At 42.4% G+C, this 27,689-nt stretch overlaps 1 protein-coding gene and 1 long non-coding RNA gene across 2 annotated transcripts in view; one reads left to right on the forward strand and one right to left on the reverse strand.

Moving 5' to 3' along the window:
* Positions 1–27,689, forward strand: part of CUNH3orf67 (chromosome unknown C3orf67 homolog) — a 220,966-nt gene that overhangs the window by 176,788 nt on the left and 16,489 nt on the right. The window contains exon 14 of the mRNA XM_028786032.1: positions 3,875–3,936. Within this exon, the coding sequence (XP_028641865.1) occupies positions 3,875–3,936 (62 nt within the window). The remainder of the gene's footprint in view (positions 1–3,874; positions 3,937–27,689) is intronic.
* On the reverse strand, positions 12,633–17,619 carry LOC114637773. The gene is made up of 4 exons (XR_003713792.1): positions 17,373–17,619; positions 17,162–17,251; positions 15,567–15,687; positions 12,633–13,302 (listed from the first exon to the last, which is right to left on the reverse strand). It is a non-coding gene; the product is annotated as an uncharacterized LOC114637773 (long non-coding RNA).

Consider the following 27,689-nt stretch of genomic DNA (forward strand, 5'->3'; position numbering starts at 1 on the left):
ATTATCTTATCTCTTGTTCTTTTATTTAGCCTTCCCTGCTCTCCCTTACCTCAACATTTCCAGCAAATTGATCATAGGAAATCAAAGCTTCTGGGTGGTGGTTAATTTTATGAGCGCAGCTTCCTGGTACTAGGGCATAGCAACAGCGCCACCAAAAGGACAGACTCCTCCATTGCCGGGCTCCATTTCATGTATTTGCCAGGCAATTTTCTGTGCTCTACATGATTCCAGGCTGCTGTCCATACAAAACTGACATTGTAGGTGTTTCATGCCTAGTAGGTCTTAATTTCTTCTAATCTACAGACTCATTAGTTCCTCAGCTCTTTTGGGATATGCTGGGCTTGTTTTTTATCCAGGTACGCTAGGAAAGTAGGGGTTTGATTGTGCTGCGCTGTAGATAAAATCAGATGAAACTTAGAAATGATGCAGGAAAACTGATATTAGAGCCACAGTAATCTCTGTGCTGTCAGGAGAAAATATGGCTATGTGTGAGTTGTTCTGTGGCTAGCGACCACGAAAGTCACCTTACAATATGAATGGTCCTTATTCTCAGAGTATGTGGTGCCTGCTATATCTTAACTACGACAGACCCACATTTATCAGTGTGCTTAAAAACATACCGTCATTAATTTTAAACATACAGTGACATGCCATGAGGGTCAAATCAAGTGAATTTAATTTATAAAAATCTGACAGTCTCATATACTTCAGACAAATGTATCTTGGGACTGCTTCTTTTTTTCTGTGCCATGCTGTATACTGAATGGATCCTGCCATATTGTTATTCAGAAACATTGTATTCTACATTCTGCTTGAATTCCCAAGCTGCATTAAACAATACAAACAAACTAGGGTTGAGATGGAGTCTCACTGAATGGGTACAAATTCTGGCTGCACTATTTCCTGGCAGGCATGATCTTGGGTTAATACTAGTAGCTGAATGTCCTCTTCTAATAAATGGGGTTAATTATATATAGTTCACAGGCTTGCTGTGGGGCTCAAATGAGATAATCTCTCCCAAGAATTAGCATGAAGTAGCTGTACAGTAAATATAAGTCACTGCTGTTGCTGTCGTGGCTATTTGTAGACGCTAGTAAGTTGCTGCCATTATTGGTACTGGTGTAGTTACTTTTAGGCATAAGTAATGGTCTTTTGCATCTACTTCCAGTATTCTATAGTTAAGGCTAAATCAAATCTTGACTTTATTTTTCTATCACAGATACCATCACAGGATGTTACCTACCTAAAAACAAATTTGCTGATATGTATATATAGGAACATAGTAAAGAGAAAATGCCTCCTTTACTACCCACCCTAGATCCATGGCTAAGGATCTGTAAGACAGATCAGGAGGTTCTATAAGGATCAGAAGACAGATTAGGTGTCTTTTTTAAAAAAAAAAAACAAGCCTACAAATTAATTTCATACGTTTTTCATGACACAAGAGCTCTCAAAAAGAAAAGAAAAAAAAAGAACCAGAGAAATGGTTAATGGTTACACATGTAACCAAGAGAAATGGCTACTTGCATATTGTCATGCTAGATTAGACGGTGGAAATTCATGGAGAAATATGATTTAATAAAGGGGATACAATCTACTGTAAGTACAGTAGGAAGCTTAGCAAGGCCTTTTGATCAGCCTCCTCCCCGTGTTCCTGCACCTTGAGAGAAGGATGTTCCTTCCTTCTGGGTGCAGGGAGGGTCACATACGGATGTTGAGACCTGGTTCAGGGGCAAACAACAAACTCCTTCCTCAGTTGTATGAGGTATAGAGCAAGGGCAGGGATTGCAACCTTGTTGCTGCTTCTGTCAGTGCAAGATACCATGTGTGGGGTAGCATGTCTTCAGCCCCATAAGGTCCAGTGGATGACGTTTGGCTTCAGACAGAAGCCTCTGGTCTTCCTATCCCTTCACATGAAGTTTTTCCTCCTCTGAAAAGCTGCTGTTGAATGTTTCCAAATACTTGTGAGTCATTATTGGCTGTGTCTTTTGCCCCCTTGTATCACTGAATCTATTTTATGTTATCTAAACATGACCAAGGATGTGCCTAATGTGTTGGTGATACAGCTCTTTGCATTGTGCACACTTGAGAGAAGGGCGTTCCTTCCTTCTGGGTGCAGGGAGGGGCACATACGGATGTTAAGACCTGGTTCGGGGCAGACAACAAACTCCTTCCTCAGTTGTATGAGGTACAGAGCAAAGGCAGGATTAGGCAATTTCCAGGGAAGGACAGACAGCATCTGGAATAAGGCTTCAGGGCGAGTGTACATGGAACTAATGGTTATAAAATTCAGGGGTGGACATTTGCTTTAATATCAGACCTGTGATACCCAGAAAGTTCTAGAAATGCCTGTAGAAATGATTCACTAGAGGCCTTGGTGCTTCGGAAGTACTGAGTGAATACCAATGACTCCATTATTGGGAATAATTTCCTATACCAGTGTGAGCTGATCCAGAGAAGCAACTCTTGCTATGAAATAATAAAGCCTAAATTGTCAACTAAATTTCACTTGCAAATTGCTAAAAGTTTGATTTCTCTGGTGAGATGAGTTATGCCTTATGACATATTTCCCTTCCCCTGTTTTCCCAGCTGTTATTTCTGATTGCTGAGATGGTGATGCCGATCAGTCACCAAAGTATCTGAGAGCACTGAAATCCAGGGTGCATTACAGGGAGCCAGGCTAAGTGATGTGATTCTCACACGGGTGACTGACACATATGAAAGGAACACTTGCAAGACAGTGTAAGAGTTTACTCTTACAAACCCCCACCACCTGTGGTATTAATATTTTAAGACCCTTAGAATAAGGACTGTGTGGGGAATGAGGAAGGTAGGCTCTTTATGTATAGCCATCACAGCCACACCAAACCACACACCACACACCACACCACACACCACACCACACCACACAACACACCACACACTACACCACATACCACACCACACACCACACACCACATCACAGCTGTTGACCTTGGCTTGGGGTCTGCACTGAGGGACATTTACTCACTGGGGTAAGGAAGCCTTAACAACCCCTCTGGGAGTAGGAGTTCTGTATGCAATTCACAAATACATGCCAATTTCCAACATGTGATAAAATATGAAGTCCAAAATAAAGTGGTTTCTGTGTTAGAATTTTATCATTGTTAGCCACATAAGGGAAATATTTAGAATTTTATTAGCTGTAATGAACTTTCTCCCCAAAGAGGAAAAGAAATCAAGTTTTATTATTGACATTAGTTTGTTTTTCTGTCTTGTGTTTTGCTTTTTGTTTGTTTGTTTTTCAGTTGTGTTTCAAGTAATGATGAAAGGTTTATTGTGGGGAGTTGAGAGTTCCCATTTCTATTAGCCCCACTTTGTCAGCTCCTTTTGATCAATGCTCACAGTTGTCTTATTCAGTTGGGGGGGACCTAAGATTTACATGAATAATCCAAATTAATGGCAATTGACATGATCCTCACAAACTTACTGGCATTGAGACATTAATATGTTTTGCTGTGTCGCTAGTTATTTTCAGGGCTTTCAACAAAAGGTCTTGTTTTCTTTTGCTGTCTCTGGAAACAGCAACAGCATAAAGACTCCACAAGGAGAGCTCTGTTTCCATCGCAGATGCTGTTGAGTCTTATAGCCAGTGATTAAAGTGGCCTGGGTTTCATGGGTTAAATCACCCTGTGACTTGCTGGGTCTCTCAGAGCCTTTGCCTGTGCTGTGAAGGGGACCCAGCTCTTTTCTGTAGATGGAATATCAGAGATAAGATATCAAAAAATGAGAACTGTTGATATCAAAATATCAGAAATGAGGGTTGCTGTGAAGGTGTGCACAAAGGTCACTGAGCTGATTGGTGTCTGCCTCACAGATGTTTTGTCTCTTTCAGCCTGTGAACCAGGGCCGTCACTATCAGAAAGAAATGAATCCACCTTCTCCATCTAACCCTCGGTAAGAATCATCAATAACCTACATTGTATTAATTACCATGTTATTGGTATAATTATGTATAATCATAACTACATGGTTCTAATTTAAGCCCTTTGACTTAGAAGGTTATTCTTGGTTATATAAAATGTATTTGCTGAACTCTCCAAGTGTCTCCCAGGGTCCTTATTTTGTTGTTGGTGGTGGTGATTGTTCTTCTTGTAGTTTCTTTGTTTGAAGGACTGTTTGGTTTGGTTCACTTTTGAAACAAAAGTCTTACCATGTAACAGCTGTCCTGAAATTTTCTGTGTAGATCAGGCTGGCTTTGAACTCACAGAGATCCATCAGCCTCTGCCAGTGTCCAGCCAGAGTTCATTTCTTTTGAAGTTTTACTTCATCTACTTTTCTTTTTCTTTTTGTTGTTGTTGTTGGTGGTGGTGGCTTTTTAAATTTTTTATTGGATATGTTATTTACACTTCAAATGTAATCCCCTTTCCCTCCCACCCAGGAACCCCCTATCCCATCCCCCCTCCTCCTTCTGTGAGGATATGCTCCCACCCACCCTCCCACTCTCACCTCCCCACCCACAATTTCCCCCACACTGGGGCATCCAGCCTTCACTGGACCAAGACTTCCTCACCCACCTTTGCCTGACACTGTCATCCTCCCCTACATATATAGCTGTCATCCACTTTTCTTATCCAAACTGTATAGTAGCAGGAACAATCCACCCGTATTCAGCTACCTGGCTGCAGGGTTTTGAGCAAGACATCTAACATAAGGTCACTCAAGCACAATAGTTAAGTTACTTCATGATATTTTGAGTAAGTTCAAAAGGGCAAATACATGAAAAATTCTTGGCGCAGTTGCTAGCACATGGCAAGCTCTTTATGAGCAGTAACTTATGATTTTCATAAACATGTCATCTTAATAGGTAGTTGATGTCTTGAATATGAGTGTTTTATATTCCTTTCAGTTTAACAAGATACTGTATAAAAGTTCAAATGACAATTCACTTTTTTCATAAATTTGTAATTTTGTAATCTCAAAATATTTTGATACATTAAAAATATTATTGTCATCTAGATCACTTGTTAACATAATTTTAGGATAGTCAGGAATAAACAAATCTTAATGATGTTTTAAAACACATATAATCACTGGTCCACAAGAGGCTAGGACAGGCAGATTGCTACAAGTCAGAAGGCAGTCTAGATTGCATGGTGAGTTCCAGACTAGCCTGGGCTACAGAGTATGATCATGCCTCAAAAAAATGTATATAGTATTGTAATACTTCTGTCTTCTTATACATATTATGGAAGTGAGTTTATTCCAATAAATCATTACTTCATTACTGTTTGCTATGCACTCGAGGGTTATTGGAAGCCAGTGAATCTCCAGCTCTGCTAACAGGCTTAGTTAAGGAGTGCATCTCTGTGAGTTGCCGTGCACAGTAGGCTGACAGCAAGGAGAACATTGCTGTCTGACTCCAGAGTGCCGTTTGTTACATCGTGTTTCAGTTCAGACCACCATGACCTGATGCAAAGACAACTTTGCAGTGTTGAGAGAGCTAGGAAGGGAGAGAAAGAAACAGAAGGAATGTGTTTAATTAGAATAGCATGCTGCATACTAGAATGGGGCAGTCAACTCTCAGGATGGTCTAGGAACTAAAAAGCCAGGCATGTCCCTTTACCATCTCTGCTTCCGTCCTCCCTTCTGGCCCATTCTTCTCCCTGATCACTAGCTCTGTCTACTTCTCATTCCAAATATGTCTATCCAATGGTGCCTGAGATTATATATTATAGTTCAATCTGCATATGGAGGCTAACAAACTATGTCTGAATCTCAATTTCTACTTTCAAGGTGATTGGCTTAGATTGGACCAAGAATCCAATTTCTGGTCAAATCTGCATTGAATAGTGAGCTAAGCCGTGGAGAGGTGCTAACAAGGCTCCTGGGAGACCATCTGCATGGCTTAGAGGACTTTTATTAGAGCCGGGAATGCTTATGACTTGAGTAGAAATTAGCACTCATCCTTGTGTTCCTGGTCCATGCACAACTTTGTCACTGTCACAAATAATGAGTTTAAAATTGAAACTACAATTTCAGTGTATATAAAAAGGAATTGTCACATAAACAGATAGATAGATAGATAGATAGATAGATAGATAGATAGATAGATAGATAGATAGATAGATGGACAGCACAAAGGAAGGAAGGAAGGAAGGAAGGAAGGAAGGAAGGAAGGAAGGAAGGAAGGAAGGAAGATGCCACTTGCAAACTTGCATAATAAATTTCTTTTCTGTATGTAAAAGAGCTAGAAACCCAACTTGATCCTAACTGTAAGAGCTCGAGAATTTGTAGTTTGAACAGTGAGAATGGCAGTAGGAGATGCTAGATTCCAGCCTTGACTTCAGAAGAGGAAGAAAGGGACCCTCGTTTCATCATCATTCAACTGCTAACTGGTAAATTATCTCACTCAAGTCTTCACTCTTTCTAGATGTCATATAATAATACAAATAACCTCATGAGTAAAAGAAAAACTTGGAGTTAATGCCATCAAGTCCAACCATAGGATTCTATGACTTCCACATGACTCATCCCCACTATGAAGAGTCACATGGCTTGTGTTTATTTCACCAAGCTGGATGAGTGATGGACATTTTGATAGGATAATATGTGACTCTAACTATCCCTTTTCCAGATTCATTCCAAAAGACAGAATACAAGACAATTCACCAACAGGACAGACACCATTTTTATGCAACCAAGTGTTATTCATTCATTTAGGGAAAACTAGTTTACATTTCTACATAATGAAGTTTTGAAGAACAAACTAAAAAAATATAAGGTATTTTCAACATCATTTGCTAGCAGGTTAGCCATATATATATGTATATATATATATATATATATATATATATATGAATTATATCAAAGCTATATGCAATTATATAACTTCAAAAAGCCTATAGCTTATGTGCCTTAGCTCCTGATTCATAAATTCAGCAGCCTGGGGCATTGAGAGAAAGGAATTGTTGCTCTGTAAATATAGAAGATGGTAAAATTCTGAGATCAGCATGTGTCATCATCATATTGAATGGGATGGAATGATTAATGTGATACATGGGATTTAATTTGAATCTAAGGCTAGCATTCTTCTTTGGATTGATATTTTTGTGTTTCTTATAAGCCATACACTACACTTTATATCTCAAAATATATAGGACTTTACAGTTAGGGGGACAGATTGTTAATATGAAAACAGATATGAAACACTAAGTCTCTAAGTGCACCCTCATGGATAAATGAACATCCAACTGAATCCTAGATGGGAGGTTTTGCATGGGGAGAGTCTGAGCTATGGGTAAGAAGCAGGCATTAGTATGATTATAATCAGACCAGAGTCGGGAAGCATCTGCATATATCCCCACCAACAGGAGAGCAGACTGTGGCCCTGTGACAAGTGACCATATTCAGTCTTGTGGAATGCTGCAACTACCCCAAGCGTCTAAGAACCTGAGACTTTTAAATTGCATATCCTCGTGTGCACAGATGTATAGACTTAGAGTCAACTTTCAATTAACTTCATTAATGTAACAGAACAGTCAGCATCCTCCGGGCCTTTCATTTACATTTTGTTCTGGAAAGATTTTCACTTCTGAAACATAATTGCTCTCTTTATTTTGGATGTGCAGATTAATATCAGAGATAATATACAACCCACAAAGCAAGCAAATTCAGGTGATGGAAAGTTGGCTTCAGGTTGGAAATAGCTAAAACACTGAATACATTCATAGCTTGTTTTCCTCACAGTGAAATCATTCGCTTGCGCTCTCGGGGCAGTGCTCGACACTGGATCAAGGTAGGATGCAATGGTAATCATTTTCCCAGGAAAATTACACTCTAGGAAGTGAAATGTATATGGTTCACCTCATCGAATACCCCGGCATGTCTCAATTTGCAGCAGAGCCGTTTTCCCATGCATCCTTAGGCAGGGGGTGGTATTTCCCATTATTTTTTCCTAATGCACCAACTGATATTTAGGCAGCCTCTCAGACGCTAGGGCCCTTCCCTCCCCGTCTTCTGATGCTACCTCGTGGGGCACTGACAGCTTTTACAAGGTGTAGAAATGGCTAACATAATCTAATACAATTTAGAGGAGTGTGGAGCAGGAGGAAACAATTTCACAGTTCATTCATGTTGAGAAATGTTTCCTAGCATGTAAACTTGCATGCTGCCAAACAGAGCAAAATGGATGCCGTTTGCAGCCTCAGGTCATTTATTTCAAAATACCATCTATTTGGGCTTGCAGGTTTAGAGCCGTCCCTTAGGCACAGCTATTTCTATGTTTATGTAGACTCCTCAGAACAGTAGAGGGTACTTTAGCTCAGGAATGAATTTTATGAAATAAACTGATTGCGTTCTGGTTGTGTGTTCATGTGGATAGAGTTGACTGTCACTCTTACCTATGGAATAGTGGTACTAGCTGCTATTTTACAACCTATTGTAAATTTAGGGAGGGGAAGGAATGGGCTCAAAGGCTTCCTAAGGTTCTAAATGTTTATGGAAATAATATCGAAAACACCTCAAGTCCCCAAGCAGCAGCAAATGGCTTGGCTTTCTGAAGTGTTTGCTTTGATGCTTATCACTATCCGCAGGTTTTGGTTGGAGTTTTTGGTTGGGTTTTGTTGTTGTTGTTTCTTTAAATGTCATTATTGCAGATTACGTTAGGGTCTAAATCCTTTGCCATTCTTCCACATTTTTGTGTGGTATGAACATACTTATAACTGCAATTATCTGATAAAGCCCTGAAGACTCTGACAAAAGATTAATAACTCATGACCTCAGTTCCTGCCGGCTCACCCCGCCTGATGGAAGCAAGCTGGCCCTTCATCGTAGCATGCGCAGGGTACTCAGCCTCCTTCATTTCTCTCGCTCCACTCGTCAGGATTCTGCCTAATGCCCCCACCCTCTTCTAGTGCTCAAGCCCCTTTTCCTCTGGCACAAAAGAAGAGATGATGTGCAAATAAGTCCATGGAGCTTGCACCCGGGCTCCTCTTTGCCTTCTGACATCTGGATCATCTCAAAATAGAGGGCTAAGACTCTCCCTCCTCAACAAACATGTCATTCCTCTTTTGTTCTTATTGTCCTTCCTGCTGCCTGGGTTTTCATGATGTCTTGATCTGCACATACAGAGGCACAGATTGCTCTGATCTTTCATTTCTCTTACTGTCTCTCTATGGGAAAGACATCAGCACCTCTTGATTTTGGTGTTCCATTACCACAGATTCATAGTTGTCTGAGGCTCCGATTCTCCATATTTACAGCTCCACTGCCCATGTGTTCAAGGCCTATGTCTAACCTTGGTGCCATTGGGGAGGAGTGGAAGCTTTCTATGTGGAGCCCTAATTGAAGGAATCACACCATTAGAGGTGTGCCCTTGAGGGCGGGCAATGTTGAGACTCAAGCTGCTCCCCCTCCTCATCTTCCTCTTACTCCTCCTCCTCATTCTTCTCCTTTCTTGCTTCTCTGTCTCTCTCTCTCTCTGTCTCTCTCTCCCTGTCTCTCCCTCTCTCTCTCCCTCTCTCTCTCTCTCGTGTGTGTGTGTGTGTGTGTGTGTGTGTGTGTGTGTGTGTGTGTGTGTATACACCTCTTGTTTGCCATAAAGTGAGCAGTCTGCTGCATGTCCCCCACTGTGGGATGCTGGTCCAGATCAACAAAGCCAATAACAAAGAATTGAAATCTCTTGTCTCTGAGCCAAATAAACCCTTCCTGCTTTTAGCTTAGGTATTTGTTACAGTGATGGAAAGCCGACTAACACACTTTCTGTCTCTTATCTGTTTCTCCCTCTTGCCTGTATTGTTGTCTGGGTGAGAATAGGTGCTCCATCAGCCTTTTCATTAAGGGAGTGAGGGAAAGAGGAGAAGGAGAGACAAGTGGAGGTACCTGGAATACAATGGGAAAGGAAACTGATTATTCTGAATGTTAGTATGTTCTTTTGTGTGCTTATTGGAAAAGGTCTGTTTGTCTCAACTGGTCATTCATGTCCACTTTAAGAAGTCATTGTCACTTGTTAGCCATGTGTTTGGCTTACCTCTGCTGAAGAAGGTGCAGGTAACCCTCACTGACCTAGATAAGCAAATGGGAGCCTTGTTTTAAAGATGCATAGTTGTGTCTATGTGTATAGATCTAAATGCACATATATTATGAGTAAGATAAAGGGGTAGAAACCTGAGCCTGAAGATGGCACTTTTAATTCAAGCATCTTCCTCTCACCCTGCCCTTTTTGTGAAGAGATTCTCAAGACACTACTCTACTATGAGAACAGACATCTGAGCCCTTTTCTCTCCAGTCTCCAGCCAATGCCAGATTTCAGAATGGCTTTTCTTGCCTCTGTGCTGCCTCAGAGAAAGCCCCCAGGGAGAAGAGTCCCAGAAACAAACCAAATCCCTTGAGAATCTTTGTGCTTTTCACCTCTGGCTATTCATAATCCAGGACAATAACCCACCCAACTCAGAGAACCATCGCTCCGCCTGGGGTGCTCAGCAATTTATCCAAAGAACCATGTGGATGAAGAACGGACAGCTTGTGGTCACCTGCCCACCACATCTTCCTCCACTGCCTTTGACTCTTGCTGACCTGTCTATCCATCTTTCAATCCTTTGCTCAAGTCCCAGACCCTAACTAGCCATTGCTGCAAATGACTGGCAACCTGGGTACCCCTGCCCACCTACTCAAGATGACTTTGTCTTTGCTTTCATCTCTATCTATTCCAGGACCTGCCTCTAAGCTGAGTGACCGTATTCTTCACAAACTTGGTGGTGGCTAGCTCTCTCTTAGGCTTCTGGCACTTACCACATTACTCAGCCCAAGTCTTCTGGTTTCTCCACAGTATGGATTAAGGCTGGGAAACATAACAAGTACTTTAGTTACTGCCATGTTTCCCAAAGTTGCAATTTTATAAAACCCTTCACAACAGTAAAGAGCATCTTCTCCTCCCACCTATCCAAAACCTCTATGTCTGAAATGACACACCCCTGAAGAATCCAGGCATCTCTAACTAGCAGAATGTGGTCCTTCGGGCCTCCTATCCACTGCTATCCGTCTGGATGGAGAACCCACATGCCTGTGGCCCATTGTCCAGTGCAAAGATACTAACTACCAAAGTAATTGTTTACCATTCAAACAATTGTATAGTTTCCATTTCTAATTAAAAGATTCTGGTTTTTAGACTAATAAAATCCTTTAGCAAGAGTAGATAGTAATTCTAGTTTATAGTATCTTTGTTCTGCTAGAGATAAGGGGACAGGGCAGGAGGTCCTGCCTGGTCAAAAATCTCAGAGAATGACACATACCCTAAGAAATGCAAGACCATAATTATTGTCAAGTGTCCACAGCCAGTCATGTCTCTAAACTCACTGTCTCATCATTCATTTTGTAATGCAATGCAGACGAGCTTCCTTGTTTTGAAAGTGTGTGTGTAGCAGTGGGGGAGGGGAACTGGGAGTAGCCACCAGAAAGTCCCAGATGCCAGAGACCCAAGAGGTTCCCAGGACCCAACAGCGAGGACTTTAGCCAAAATTCCCAACAAAGGGGAGATAGAACCTATAGAAACTATATCCAGTGAATTGGCACAGCCCCAGGTGAGAGATGGGTCAGCCTACCCTCCTCAAAAATATTAATCCAGAATTCCTCCTGTCAAAAGGAAATGCAGGGACAAAGAGTAGAGCAGAGACTGAAGGAAAGACCATCCAGAGACTGCTCCACTTAGGAATCCATCCCATCTGCTGACACCAAACTCAGGAACTATTGCTGATGCGAAGAAGTGCTTACTGACAGGAGCCCTGGTATAGCTGTCCCCTGAGAGGCTCTGCCAGAGCCTGACCAATACAGATGTGGATGTACACAGCCAAACATTAAACTGAGTGCGGGGACCCCAATGGGGAAGTTAGGACAAGGACTGAAGGCGCTAAAAGAGTTTGCAACCTCATAGGAAGAACAACAATATCAACCAACCAGGACCACCCCCCCCCCCCCCGCAAAGCTCTCAGGGACTAAACCACCAACCAAAGAGAACACACGAGGTACCCATGGCTCCAGCTGGATATGTAGCAGAGGATGGCCTTATCTGGCATCACTGGGAAGGGAGCCCCTTGGTCCTGTGGAAGCTTGATGACCCAGGGAAACACTAGGCCGCTGAGGCAGGATTGGGTGGGCAGCTGGGGAGCACCCTCATAGAGGCAGCGGGGAGGGAGGAGGGGATATGGGGCTTGTGGAGGGGAAACTTGGAAGGGGGATAACATTTGAAATGTAAATAAATAAAATAACCAATAAAAAATGAAAAGAAACCCCAACAGCCTGAGCAACTTAAAGTGTACTTCATCCCTTAGCGTCAATGGTGATTGGTGTTTCTGAAATCCTTACCCCATGACCTAAATGTGCCCTCCATGAGCCTGAGGACGTCCCAAGGGGTCAGATCCACTCTGTGTGTCCTGCATGCGGTGTACAGGCGAGTGAGGGGCAGGGCTGAGGGGAGAGGAGCACACCAAACCTGGCACGGGAGGGGGAGGTGGGGTGGGGAATGGCAGCCTTACAAAACTGGGGCTCATGTGCAGACTCCACTTCCAATAGACATTGCCTGTTTCTTCCCTGCATTTCTTTTCATTGTTCTTGATGAAAAACATTATGTTTTTAAATTGATTGAAGTTAAAACATGATTTCTCATTTTAGCAATATATTATGTTTATTGGCACTTATAGCTTTATATTATGATGTTCATTACACATAAAATCCCACTCAGTATAATAAACCCCATGTGAATCAAATGTTTGGCCTGTTTCAAATGACTCCAAGGTGAAAAGGCAAACAACTCTTAGCTGACTTGATTGAACTAATGCAAACATTACTGTTGTATTGACTCTCTCTTGCCCATTGATTTTTAAAAGGCTTTGCAACCCTTGCTATCCATTAAGGCAAATCAGATGCAATTTGGTGCTCAGGACAAGAAGACACAGTTGGGTGTTGGGTATGTATAGTCATAGGGCAAAGAATCATTCTTAAATAGACTTATCAGGAAATAGTTCCTATATTTTGCTATGAACAGCTTCTTTGCTCTTAGTTTTTGAGTTAATAGTCGGGACTGCTGGATTGTCACAAGGATACATGGCTCAGTAACAAGTGAAGAGAAATGGCAAATTGTAGGTGCCTTTATTATTCCTCACTGAACACCGTTAAAAGCTAGAATCTCACATGGCCTTGTATTTTTTCAGTTCATACGTATGGCAGATACACATTATGCTAATAATGCTTCCCCTTGTGCACAGGATTCATCTCTCAATTAGAGATGATTCTTCTCTTCTCACAAGTGTTGAAAGTACTCGTTGGCCACTAGAATTAAAAGAAATTTTCATCATGGTCTGGTCAGGTTTTGGCTTGGCAAAAAGTACACTTACCTTATTTTTCACAATATGCCCTCCCGCAGACTCTTTAACAACACTCTTACTGAAAACAAAAACTGCCTTCATTCTCCAAGTACAATTAATGGACAGTCAGAGTCCAGGAAAGGCTCTGATTGTGACCTCCTGGACTAATGGAAGAAGTGGGAGATGAAGGAGGGCAGCTGCCCACGTGACAGCCTCTGCATCCTGAGAGTGAGTGTCCAGAAAGTGCTGTGGGCGAGGCACACAGTAAATGAAGACCTTCGGTATTAGGGAAGGGATGGATCTGTCAATTGGAGGGATTGTGAGTCGAGGAGCAGATGAGCTGATTGCTCACAGTCAGAAGGCAGCTTGGAGAAAACTGTGCAGGAAACGATACGCATGGGTTTGTGCTGATTTAATGATATTCTTAAACTACAGTAATACTGCGGCTGTCATATAATGACACACTTGGCTTGCATTTTTAAAATCATCAACATATTTCTAGTTTGACCTTAAAAACTGCCTTGAGCTATTCTCTATTAAAATTAGTAGCTTCTGAATTAGGAAAGAGCACCCTCTAAGATGTCACAGCGGTGCCCTCACAACAAGTATACCTGGCCTTTCCCAAGCTGCCATGTGCATGGCTTCCCTCCAACATCTCTCCGCAGCGCCTGCTTCTCCTTCCAAGCCTAATTTTAATTGTGTTCTAAGTATGCCAAAGCCTCCTGTGGGTCTTGAGGCATTTCAATCAAAAAAAAAAAAAAAACCCACCACCTGTCTTCTACCAGCCATATTTAGTGACATGCTCACCTGTCCTCGTTGGCTTTCATTGTCATTTTTTAGCCTTTTATGGCGATTGAGGAGTATCTATGAATAAGCCTCCTGTCTTTCCATGGAATGAAATGGGGTCGGTTTGAGTACTCACTCTGTCATTAGCAATGAAATCAATCACTTTTATTTTGTATCATTGCAGATATTCATCAAAAATTTTTAACAGAATTTATATTTTATGTAAATAGATGTGAGATGTGAACAGCACACGTGCTCCTAACTTGTCAGGACTAGGATGGACTTGCATCACCAAGACTGTCTCTGACGCTTTTGAACAGTGTTTGCTCTAACATCTTAGCACCTGTGCCTAGTACAAATGTGCCGTGGCTTGTTTCATGTCTTCTCTTGGTTTGCCAGTGATGGCTTTATGTAATGGCATGTAATGACACTTGAAAGGAGCTAATATTTGCTGTGTAGTTCCTCCCACCTTCACCTCTCCACCAAAAGAAACCGTGTAGATGGGAAACCATTGAAGAAAATTCTTTAAAATTGTATAGGAATGCTAAAGTGTGGCTCTTCTGGCCAGGGAGACTTACCAGGATTCAGCATGGTTGTGGACCTTTCCTATTCCAAAATTAGCACTCCCGGGTTAGAATAAGTAAAGGTGCGACTGGAAGAGCACGCCAAGGAAGCAGCGTCTGAGATGTGCCTGGCGGAGGCTGTGTCCTGGCGCCCTTGCCTAGTCTGTCATTAGGAGTTAATGACGCTATCTGCCCAGTATCTCCAGCCCTTCAGATGTTCAGGCGTGTGTTTGGTTGGCACTTATACATTCTCCTTCTTTGGCATGCTGCCAGCCACCTCACTCATTATAGCCAATAAATTAGTAACAAAATGGTTTTAGTTATTGTTTGGCATTGGCACATAGAACAAGTGGGTTTTGGAGGTGCCGTAATGCTCTGGTTATAGCACAGTATCTGGCAGTAAATGTGGGTTTGTGTTCTTGGGAAATTATTCAGCTTTCCAAGCATCACTTCAGTTATCCAAAAGTAGTTACTTTTTTTCCAGGCTTGCTACAAGGGTTCAATGAGATCATACATGGAGCCTCTCATAAATATTTTCATGAGTGGCATTAATTTCATTAAGAATACAAAAAGTTTCATGATTTCAAACAATAGTAATAGGGTGTCAGTAGTAAACTGGGGATAGAGAAAAAAATCAGAATATGAAGCATCCAAGCATCACAGGAAGGCTAAGGAGGTGATTTACCCAGAGTCTCTTCAAACTCTGCTCCTCTGTGCCAGGAAACAGGCTTGGCACACCATCAGCCATTTCCTTCATTATCAGATAAGATAACAAGAAATCTTGATGCCAAACTTCATGAGCCTCCCTCTAACTTCCCCCCAACCCCCAAGAACAGTGTGTTGAGCCATTGCCTTCCTCGTGTCTTCTTTAGTAGCTCACCTGAGTCGTTCGTTCACTCTCCAGTCTCTTACACAGTCTACTCCGATCCTTCCGGCCCTGACATAGTCCTGCCCAGCTCCCGTGGCGCACTGTTGGGCTTACACAGTTGCTGTCTTCTCAGCTGTACAAAACAGGTTAGATGTAATTCAAACCATTTGGACTGCAGCTAGGCGTCACCAGGACACTACACCTCGTGGTGTGGGCTGGATCCTGTTCACATTTGTAGTTCTCCTGTCGCACTAATGGCTTACATTTAGTGTCTAGCCACCTAGACCGCTCACTGTCTTTCCCTTGAACTGTTGCGATAAACTAATAGGAAGTCTCTGTGCATCGCTGGTGCCTTTCACCACAGCCTGTTCCCCATAGAACGGTTCGAATGATCTTTGTAAACACATATCTGAGCGGCCTCCTCCTCATTCAGACCTTTCACTCACAGGATACAGATCGAAAGACTGAGTGGCCAGGACCCTGCCTGCTGGTACAACCTTATTTCATAGTTTTCCTTTTAGGGTTTTGTGTGCAAGCTATGCTACCTCCTTCCCCTCTGCCTGTGTGTGCCTTTTCCCCACAGTGCCTTCCGTCTTCACTGTGTCCACCTTGCCTAGTTCACAGCCTCCCAGCTACGGTGCTACCTGTCAAGCATCCTATGACATGAACTTCCTAGCAGTACTACATTGTTATGTGATTCGTTGGTTGCTGGTTGTCCCTCCTTCCACACACTGATTGATGGCTGTCCCCCCTCCACACTGTATGCTTTACAAGGTCAGCACTGAGAACTAGATTCATAACTTCAGGGTAGGAAGAGATTGGGAATTTATTAAAGGACACTACTTCAGGTAAAAGACATACAACAGAATAGAATATTTGCAATACAAGAGTTACAGCCCACAATATATAAACAAAACACAAATTAGTAGGAAAGAAAATAGAGACAACCCAAAAGAAAGATAAAATGGCCAAGACTGGCAAGGCATATATAAATACCCTGTGCTTGGGACACTGTGTGTGCACTGCCAACGGGTGAGGGTACGCTGCTGGGTAGGTGTGAATATAGCATGTAAATGCCTTGGTGAATATAGATACTCTGCCAAGAAGGCATGAACACCTGCAGGAAGGGAATGAATGTCCTGCCAAGGGGTGTGAATGTCCTGTTGGAGGGCTGTGAACACACTGATGATGGATTGACAATGCACTGCCAGGGGGATATGAGTTGATATAACTGCTCTGGAAACCTGTTTCAGACAAGCTAAACATATCAGAACTTTTTATCCAGCAATAACACTCCTTCTACATAGCCAATAAAAGGCACCCAGAGGTGTGCATCCAAAGTCACATCTGAAGGTTGAGTATCCACTCCACTCCCTAGAACTGCTAAGGCTTTTTCCTTATCTAAAGCAGCACCTGAAACCCAGCTGCCATTAGTCACCAGCACCCAAGGGAATTTCTTGCCAATTTGCTATATAGACACTCTATTAATGTCAAAAGTCCTCCCTAACTTTCCCATGGAACCCTGGGGCTCATCCTCCCTGTTAGGTGGCTCTGCGAGCCTTTATCCCTGGTTATTCAGTGTGTTGTTCATTACTGACGAACTCCACCTGCACTGTCTTCTCGTTGTGTACCGCCAGTTGATCTGCAGACCCCAAGCAGCATAACGGCCACAAGCTGGAGAGAACTGGCTTTGTATGCTAGAAGAGATAAATAAACTGCTGTATTCACAAGACAGAATATTAATTACACCCAAAAGCATGGATGAATTTGTCAAATACAATATTTAGAAAAGACCCTGGATAGCTTAGGAGTACATACTGAATGTTTCCATTCATACATGGATCAAACTTGCATTTTGAGTTGTAGCGTCGCCATCTGGTGGCCTTGAGGAAAAGAGCAAGTTGTCTAAAAGGAGCCAGAGAAACTCTTTCCTGGCTACAGCTTGCATTGCGGTCAGTCCCCTGGTGCACCTTTCCATGCAAAGTTCACGGGTGCAGTTCTGGGTCTGATGCAGTCCGAATGCTCTCTCTGACCCCGCAGTGTCTGTCGCTCAGCTTCACAGTTCTGCACGTTGCTTTCTGCAGAGTGAGAACCGCGTGAAGGCTGAATAGCTGCTGTGGTAACACTGAGTAATTGCAGTGCCTCCGCCAGCCTGGCCACTGGAAAGAGTTATTGCCCCTTCCTCAGAAACCTAATGGGCTCGCACGAATGGCCCCTGCCCATGCCACAGGGTCATTTCATCTCAAGTGTTTTTTGAAAATAGCGTTTTCCCCTCGTATCTGTTTAAAAGTCCATTTGTCGCGCACATCGGCATCCTATCACAATATTTCTCATTAACTGAAATGTTACAATTAATGCACTCTGCAACTGGGGGAAAAATTAATCTCGTCAGCGGAATATCCTGTCAGCTTTCTCAGCTCTTGTGCAGCCAGTCAACACAGGGCGGGGGGTGGGGGGGGTGCAAATTATCATCCACCTGATAGAGCCTTTTTCAACATACCCTTGTTTTATTTGAATACTGAAACAAAGTATAGCCAAACATTCCAAAGGAAAATGGAAACCACTATGCAAATGCCATTTCTGATAACCCAACACACTTACCAGTGAGGGACATGATACCCGTGGTTATCTTTTACCGAAAGCACGCAGGGCTGAATTACAGCACTGAATTAAACCCTACCTTCTCTCTAAGCACTGCTAACACTCCTGGGAAAGTTTAAATGAATTTGTATTTGTATTCTAATTTTAGGACAATTAATTCTCTCAAGTTAGAAAAGGCTGCAGTTTTTTGCTCTTGAGTTTCCAAAGGCTGAGTTAGAATGCATTCAGCATGCTCTTGCCTTAAAGGCGTGTAAAGATGCCACGTGGAGCTGCTCCACTCAGGAGCTCTTCCTGGAATTTCAACTTAACCACCACTTAAACTTCCACAGTGTGGTAGTTTTTACTGCGTGACACTGTGTGGCAAGGGTTGATTTTGTGCCTGTGTCCTCACTGGACACTCTGTGTTCAGGTCTCATCCGTACCTCTTTTTTTTTTTTTTTTTAACACAGGAATACCGAGGCCTATGGAGCTCTTGGCTTGAGACAGGACGAGTTTTCGCTTTGCCCTTACTTGACTTTGAATATTTAGGGAAAATTCTCAGTTTGCAGATTTAGCTAATGGCACTACAATGTCACTCTTCTCTGTTTAACATTCAGCTTTGTTAATCAAGAAGACCACAGATTGGCTCTTTGCATGTTGATTAAATTGATTACAGCTGTGGGCCTTGATAGCACTTTTTTTTTTCCAAGTGTCTCTAATTAATCAGACAATGCTTGATTGGGCTTTTCTGTTTTGAGGAGATAAACTGACTTCCTCCAGAATTTTCACCCCGAATCATTCTCCATTGCAAGGTAAAACCGTGAGTCACTACCCGGGTGACTTTTTAGTTTCCTTTTATCCTTCAGCAGCTTAAAAAAAAAAAAAAAAAGGAAAAGAGGCGAATGAAGAAACAAAGAGAGTGAAAGGGGAGATGGAAGGGTGGAAGATCCTTTTGGAAGACAAATTAAAATCTAATATTAAACATCACATACTCACTTGAACCCAAATTTGGAAAGACAGTCTGTGTCCCCTGGAAGCTGTTAGGGTGGCCTACCCTCTACAGGGAAGTGTCTCTTTTACTCTCCTGCTCTAACCTGTGTTCTTTGAACTGTCAGGTGTAGCCTACAGCATCCTTTTCCTCAGATTCCAGTTTCAGGAAGGAGGTTTTACATGGCCACCCGCTTTTTAGTCATAGCTCCAGTTGAAGCACCTGTCATTCATGCAAATACAAGCCTGACCATTTCCAGGAGCATTGCCAGCATTGAAGAAGACCTGAGATGCTCTGTTTTCATCTTTAGAGTCCATTCGTCAAGTGAGACAGGCCACCAGGACCTTGGCTTACATGGAGGGAGGGGACAGTGAGAAAGGCCACCTGTTTTCCTGTCCCTTCCCCATCCATATATGGCTCCATAAAGCACAGTATCCAAAAGCACTTGCTCACCTTAATCACTGACGTTGGATGTTTTAGACACTTCAGAAGACTTGGAGATCTCATCATTGCGGGAAATCCTAAAGAGAGAGATTCTAAGGTTAAGATATAAAGTACCTACATGGATCTGAGTGGTAGGGTACTTCTCTAGCAAGAGGAAAGCCCTGATTCTATCCCCGGCACCGAAAGAACAACAAACAATAATAATAATGCCTGGAGTACAAAACCAAAGTGCAGCTAAAGTTAGAAAGGGTAGAGAGTAAAAGAGATGTCTAGCCCCTCGTTTTTATTGTCAGGTGTAATGGTGACTAACAGTTTCTTAGACACCTAACATCTGGAAACTTCCTATGTGTATACTAGGAAACACAGCTTATATGTGCTTTTGTTTGTGGTTGGGGATAGTCCTAGCCTCTGCACTACTTCTGTGACCCTTCAGTAAGTAGGTCCTGAGCATCTTTCTGAATTTGTACACAAATATTGGCTTATTTTTCACAAGCTTCTAGAAATGCCTTCCTCATTTGGCTGGATTGGGACATCTAGGTGGTTTCCACATGTTTGTTATTGCCAAAGGAATGAGAACCAACATGTTCATGCACTTTTCTTCCTGAAGGCCACAGTGAGTTTCTAGCAGAAGAATTACCCAGCCAAAAGGTAATCTGATAAGAGTTACCTAATTGCTTACCTGTTCACTGATTTACTCCTGCCAGAAATCTAAGTATGTACCCATCTTGTTTGTTTGTTGTTTGTGATGGGGTTTATTTTTTTAAAAAAAGATTCAGGCAGTCTTTGAACTCATTTACATGGGTAGAGATTATCCTGAATTCCTTCCTCCCCCCCAACCCCCACCTCTGCCTCTCCAGTACTAGCATTAGTATAGGTAGGCACATGCCAACACTCTCAGCCCATCGCCCTCTCTTAGTCTCTTAAGACCTTAGAACTTTTGCCTAGCTGTCAGTGAAAGATCATCATTTTAATTTGCATTTCTCTGTGTACATATCAAACATTTTTCCATGCATTGAAGAACATGACACGTCTTTTTCTCTGACTATATGTTCATAAGTTTCTGGGGTTCTATCTTAATATGCTTAGCATTCCTGTGGATCCAACAGAGTGTTGGTCACATGAACACTCGATGCCTATTTAGATGTAACTTAACAAATGAAGCACACAAAAATAATCTAAAAAAGAATGTAAAATCCTTACGGCTAAGTGCCATTGCCAGAGATGCTGACGATCAGTGAAGAACCATTTACACATGGTATCTTCTCGGGAGGTTTGTGTACAATGTCCAGAGCAGAAAAGTCTCTGCTACACACTCTGCTTCTCAAGCCGCAGCTTATGAGTCATATTGACCAAAGATGGATTAATAGGAGAAAAACACACACATTCCCTTTGACACTGCTATTTTAAGTTTTGCGATCTGCATTGAGGCTTTCAAAGAGGGGAAATAGAGAACCAAAGAAAACTAGAGGCTTATACATCCTTTAAATATAGATTACATATAGAAACACAACATGAAAAGAAACAGAAAGGGGCTTAGTATGGAAGCAGTAAGTTGTGGGGAGAGGATAAGAAAGTGTATAAGAGAAACTACTGGAAGATGAGAGCACTTTTCATGAGGATTGTCCAGATTGATCTTACTCCCAGATCCCTATCTCTGATGAAAAGAATGTTCACTTGTCCCTGATATTTAAAAAAAAAAAAAATAACAGTATCTTTAGTGTAGAAAATTTATGTCCTACTTTTAGGAAGGCATAAAGAGTCAGAAAGCTCCAACTTAAGGAATCAGGATGATAGACTGGCATCTACCAACAGGCATGTCATATTCTGGCCCCACACTGAGCTGCAACTATTTTGGCACCATAAAAAATTACTCTGGTCAAGGGGGAGATTCTGTGGTTTTTTCCATCTATTTCCATCCACCTAAATACTTAAATCATACCACCATTTATTCCTAGTTGCACAGAATACAGTCCTGGCTGATCTTCACAGCCATCTCTAACCTTGCACCAATCCATTCTCTACACATCTACACTGAGGTCTTGCTAAAATGCACATCTACAGTTCTTCCAGACTGTCTTTTGCTTGATTCCTTAGGGCCCTCATAACTTATTTTGTTACTCATGTATTCTATTTTTTTTTTCAGCAACTGGATGTAATGCATACATATATGTATGAAATACATACACACACATGCACACACACACACAACAGATACATACACACTTCTGACTGGCTGTGATGTAGAAGATGCGGTAGAAGAGCAAGGACTCCAGTGCTTTGTACGATGGAATGTAAATTAGCGAGGCCATTATTTATGAAAATCAGCATAGAGGTCCTTCAAAAAAAACTAAAGTAGAACTATCAGAACATCCTGTTGTGACACTACTGAGTAATTTTAAATTCCTGAAGGAACTTAACTCAGCATTCAACAGTCATGCCTGCATACCCATGCGTGCTATGGCAATTGTCACAATAGCTGGTTTATGGAAACAGCCTAAATGGCCATCATCAGTGAATGTAAAAGTATATAGTTAAACAGTGGAACTTTATCTGGCCATGAAGAACAATGAGATTATGAACAATGACGGAAAATGGGTTGAACTTAAAGATCATTTTAGGAGGTTGCAGAGTAGAGGTGAGACAAGAGAGTGAAATTGGGTAAGTCACATGATGTCCATGTAAGAAAACATTGTAGTGAAGCCATCATTTTGTACACTGACTATATGCTAATAAAAACTGTTTGGTCTTACTAATCACCAGAGAATTGCAAAGCAAAACCCACAAAGAGATATTCTCTCCTTGTTAGAATGGCTAAGATCAAAAAGACGGAAATGAATGCAGGCAATGATGTGTATACTGTTGTTGGCAATGTAAATTAGTACAGTCATTATGGAAAGCAGTATGGAGATTCCTTAGAAACTAAAAGTGAAAGGAGCATGATTCTTCAGTTTCTTTTTTATTCACAATACTGAGACTCCCGTGTATGAGTACTGTATGCCATTTCTAGCCTTCAACATTTCCTGTGTCCCTCTGCCACTGCATCTCAAATGACCTCTTCCTTAATTATTATCACTATGTCATCCTAATATATTGAGTCCACTTACTGTTGCCTGTATGTATATATTTAGAGCTAACTGCCTGGGATTGGATAACCTATCAGGGAGTTCTGCTCTGTAGAAAACTGATTCTCCTCTCAGCGGCCTTTGATTGTTTGTCGCAGGTCTATCAGTAGGGCCTTGTGAAATGCAGATTCTGTTTGGGCAGATGCGTTGACATCTCATGGGTGCAGCTTCCCAGTCATCCTGCAGCTGTCCTGGCCCTCTGGCTCTTGCAGTCTCTCTTCCCCCTCTCCCTGTGGTCCCTGAGCTGTAGATGTAGGGGTTGCATTGTGGATGTAGCACCTGGGAATGGGCATCCCACAGTTACTATGCCTCTGCATTTTGATCAGTTGTGAGTCTCTGTAACAGTCTCTACCTGTTCCAAATAGAAGCTCCTTTGATGAAGGGTGAGAGCTACACTCTGTGAGTGTAAGATAAGAATGGAAAATACAGTGAGAAATTATACTGGTTTAGGACAATGTCAATTGTAAGTTCCCCTCTCGGGTCTGAGACCTCTCCAGTCACCAGTAGTTGGCTAGGTTTACAGCACATATAACTTCCCTCCTGTTGAGCAGACCTTAAGTCCAATTAGACAGCTGATGGCTACCCCCAAGATAAGAGTGCCACTGTTATTCTGCTCAGGTATCTTTCTGTTCTTGTCATTGATGCTTCATAGTCTTTTGAACTAAGTAGGACTACTGAGCACTTTTCTCCCGTGGCTTGCACAGATGTTCACTTGCAATGCCAGTGCTGGAGAGGCAGAGACAAGCAGCTCCCTAGGGCTGGCTCAGTGACCAGCAAGCCTAGCCTACTTGGTGAGTCCCAGGCCATTGATAAGCCATATCACAAAAAAAAATGGATAGCTGGTTCCCAAGGAATGACACCAGTATTGTTCCCTGGCTTAAACAAATGCACACGTTCACACAGGGAAAAAGAATGAAATGCTGTCGTATTCATGGGGGTGAAATCTGGATCATCATGTTGAGTGAAATAGGATGGACACAGACAGATAAACTCATTGTGCTCTTGTCCATTTGTGGGAAGAAGTCAGTCAGTTTTATAGAAAGTAGAATGACATAGCGCACACGGGAAGGGAAAAGCAGAGGGAAAGGGGCTGAAGGAGACAGAAGGACTTAGAAGGAGACACCATCATGAAGTGAAGGAGTTGCATTTTGCTCTTCTTTAGCACAGTAGAGTTGCTGTAAGTTTAAAGAATCTATGATTCATTGCAAAATGACTAAAGCATACCAAATCTCCAACATTGTAAGGATGGAAATGTTATTACCCTGATTGGGTTACTATGTATTATAGGTGTGCATTGAAGTACAGTAAGGTACCTCACAGTATGCACAAATCTTGTATCTCAACTTAACTGAGGCACATGGCACATTCTGGGCTTTTGGTATTCATCTGTTTAAAAGATTCAGAGCATCTGTTCTGCAGCATTCTACTTGGTGGCAGTTAGAGCTGGAGGAGAGCTACCTCCATCATTTAACTCAGGGTGTAGCTGCAAGCCTAGAGGGAATGCCTGGGGAGCTGGGGGACTTTTGCCGTAGAAACCATGAAGCAAGACAGTTGCTTGGAAGCAAGACAGTTGCTTGGATTTTGGTGATGGGACCAGAGTCCACAACTCAATGTTGCAGAGAATTTTCCATTTCACAGTTCCTTCCTATGAGTTAGAGACCACTGAACATGGCCTACAGGCCACATCCTGCCCACTGTGTATGATCCCAAGGCCCCATCGGAACCCAGTTCAGCACCTTTTAAACTCCTCTGGCTGATTTTCATAGCACAGCAGACAGGGAAAGCAGGAGGGACATGTGGCTGGCTCATACACTTACTGTCCAATGCTTCCCAGAAAAATTTGAACCATCACCTCCTGGAGACCCAAGATACAGAATTTCTTTCTTTGGGATCCAGAAATACATATCAGACACACAAGATCAGCCTCCAAATTCCTAAACTGGAAGTTTTCAGTCCATGTGTATTTTGCTAAACAAAGAAAAGAAAAAGAAAAAAAATGTGGGCCAGTTTTTAGAAGAAATTCCTTTTCCACAAAACTGAGATATTTACCAGTCTTCCCCTCAGTCTGTCTCTTCTCTGACCAGAGAAGACTTATAGAATCCAGTTTTCTTTAGTGAATAAGAAACAGTCATTGATAACAAATGGGTATCATTAAGAATTAGGTGTTGCTGCAGACTGCCAAGTTTATGAAAGAACTTCTGTGAGAAGTATTTTATCAGATCAGCTCCTCTGCCCAGAGCTCTATGGTAGTAGGCACCTGAGCACCTCAATAGTATCAAATTTGATGTTACTAAATAAGTGTTCATCTAAGTAGCCACCCAGTGTGTATCAGATTATAGGCAGCCTCACTGCCTTTAAGGACACTCAGATTAGCTGATCAACCAGTGAGGACAGACAGCCTCTGTTCTGTAGTCTTTTTCTGTCCACTAGAATGCTTCCCCCATCAGACCATGAACTCAGGTTCAGGGCAGGAACCAAAAATATTGTATCCTGCAGCTCCCAGGGCCTGGCTTACAGGAATTCAGTCAGTGGTTACCATATACACAAAGAGATGATAAGCTAACTTGTGCTCATATGTTGTGTGTGTGTGTGTGTGTGTGTGTGTGTGTGTGTGTGTGTGTGTACACAAGCATGGCATGAAGTCAGGTCAGAGGATACCATCAGGTGCTCACCCTCACTCTCCACCTTGTTTGAGACAAGGTCTCCTGTTGTTGTCAACCACGTCGTACACCAAGTGAACTAGCCTGTGAGTTTCTGGGGACTGCCCTGCCTCTCCACTTTCCCATCTCTCCATAGGAATTCCGGTATCACAGATGCATGCTATCACCTAGGGATCCAAATCCAGCTCCTTTTGCCTGCACAGCAGGCATTTTACATGATGAGCTACTTCCCAACCTAAAAGCACAGTCTGTCTTAACTGATAACATTGTGGTCAGTTCTACAAATATCTGATTCAGCTTTACTTGAACAATGTCCACTGCCTAGCACATAGGTTAGATGGAATAATTTTTTAAAGAACTTTTTTCACCAAAATTTGAAGGTCTCTGACCTTATTGAAATTCACAAGATAGCTTTTATTCTCCGTTTGAACTGTATTTTTGTGTGTGGTATTTAAAATGATCCCACTACCTCAACTCTTAAATAAAACATTGTCAGCACTTACACATGAGGCCAGGAGCTCTCCCGTGTTTCGAATGGGGGATGACCAAGTCCTTGAGAGCAACAGTAGGGAGAAGAAGATTTAGGGTGTGCCCAGAGAGCAGGCCTGACAGAGAGAGTGCTGACTGACCAAGAGTCAGTCAGAGTGAGAGTGCTGAGCGGAGGTCTCTCAGTACAGGGTAAGAGTTAGTCCCCAGCATGAAGCGGGTGACAGTCATAGCTGAGGAAGCAGCCAGAGGGTTGAGGAAAGTAGGACAGTTCTGAGAGTAGCTGATCAAAGAACATGGTGGCTAGGGTAGGAAGTTGACATAAATGGCTCCGAACTAAAACTGGGATAAGCACCTGTCCTCGTTACTTTCTGTTGCCTTGCTAAAACGATGTCCTTTAGAACTAGCTTAGGGAGGAGAGGGTTTGTTTAGCTTACACATCTGGATCAATATCCATCACTGAGAGAAGTCAAGGCAGGAACCTGGAGGCAGGAACCGAAGCAGAAAGCATGGAGGATAGCTGCTAGCTGCCTTGCTCAGCCTGCTTCCTTATATGTCCAAGATCACTTGCTCACAGATGGCACCACTCACAATGGACTGTGCCCTCCTCCTACATCAGTCTTAATCAAGAATCTGCTCCACAAGCAGGAACCATCAAGAAAAGTTGCTTACTGGCTGGCTCACCCATGGCTTGCTTCCATGGCTTGCTCAACATGATCTCTTATTTCAACCCAGGACCACCTGCCTAGAGGTGACACTGCCCACAGTGGTCTGGGGCCTCCCACATCAATCACTAATCAAGGAAGTGCCCCACAGATTTGACCCAAAGACTGGTCTGGTGGAGGCAGTTCCTCTGTTGAGGTTCCCTCTTCCCGGTGACCCTAGATTTGTCAAGTCGACAAAGAACTAGCCAGTACAGCAGCTCATAAAAGAATCTGAGCTGGAAGTATCTGTTCATCTCGTGTCTTTTGCTTGCATAGAGGAGGTTTAAAGTTGATCATGATTAACACCAAACACACACATGGAGGTAAATGTGTAATGTACAGTAACTTGGCTACTGAACAAGAGAACAAAAGGAAAAAAAAAAAGGGAAGAAGAGTCCTCTTGAAAAAATAGGTACTATTGAGAATATATAAAGTATTGATTTTTTAAAAGGGTAGAGCTCAGGGGCAGAGTAAAGTGCACATACCCATATTTAAAAGGGAAAAGGAGAAGGAAGAGGGTCAGTTAGGCAAGAAACTGGCCAAAGCTGGACCAGCATTTCTCACAGTGTACAGTGTAGTCCCAAGAGATATGACAGTCCTGGGGCATAAATGGGCACTGTGCTATGTCCTCTGCCTTCCACTTGGGAGATTCTAGAAAGTACTATAAGAAAACACCTTGGTTGGTTCTGTTTAACCCATGTTTAGTTAACATGCAAACCTCTGTTAAAATTATAGTCTGTAAATGGCTTGCCCAGGAAAAAAAAAGCCAAACAAAAGAGTTACTTCAATTAAAAATGTAATTGCATTATATATTCACTAATTTCCTATTGCTGTGATAAAACACCATGACCAAGGCAACCTACAGAAGGAAGGGCTTGTTTGGGCTTACAGTTCCAGAGAGTCTATCACCATCACTGCAGGGAGCAGCAGGCAGGCATAGGGACTGGAGCAGCAGCTGAGAACTGAGTGTTTTCATCTTGGACCCCAAACAGTAAGGAGAAAAAGCAAATTCAAAATGAGAGTCTTTAAACTCTCAAACTCAATGACATACTTCCTTCAACAAAGCCACACCTCCTAAGCCTCCACAAAATGTGCCACTAAGGACCATGTATTTAAATGTCATGGCCTATGCAGGGCATCTTATTCAAACT

This window comes from Grammomys surdaster, unplaced genomic scaffold, assembly GCF_004785775.1.
Source record: "Grammomys surdaster isolate TR1022 unplaced genomic scaffold, NIH_TR_1.0 125428, whole genome shotgun sequence".
In the NCBI taxonomy this organism is placed as follows: Eukaryota; Metazoa; Chordata; class Mammalia; order Rodentia; family Muridae; genus Grammomys; species Grammomys surdaster.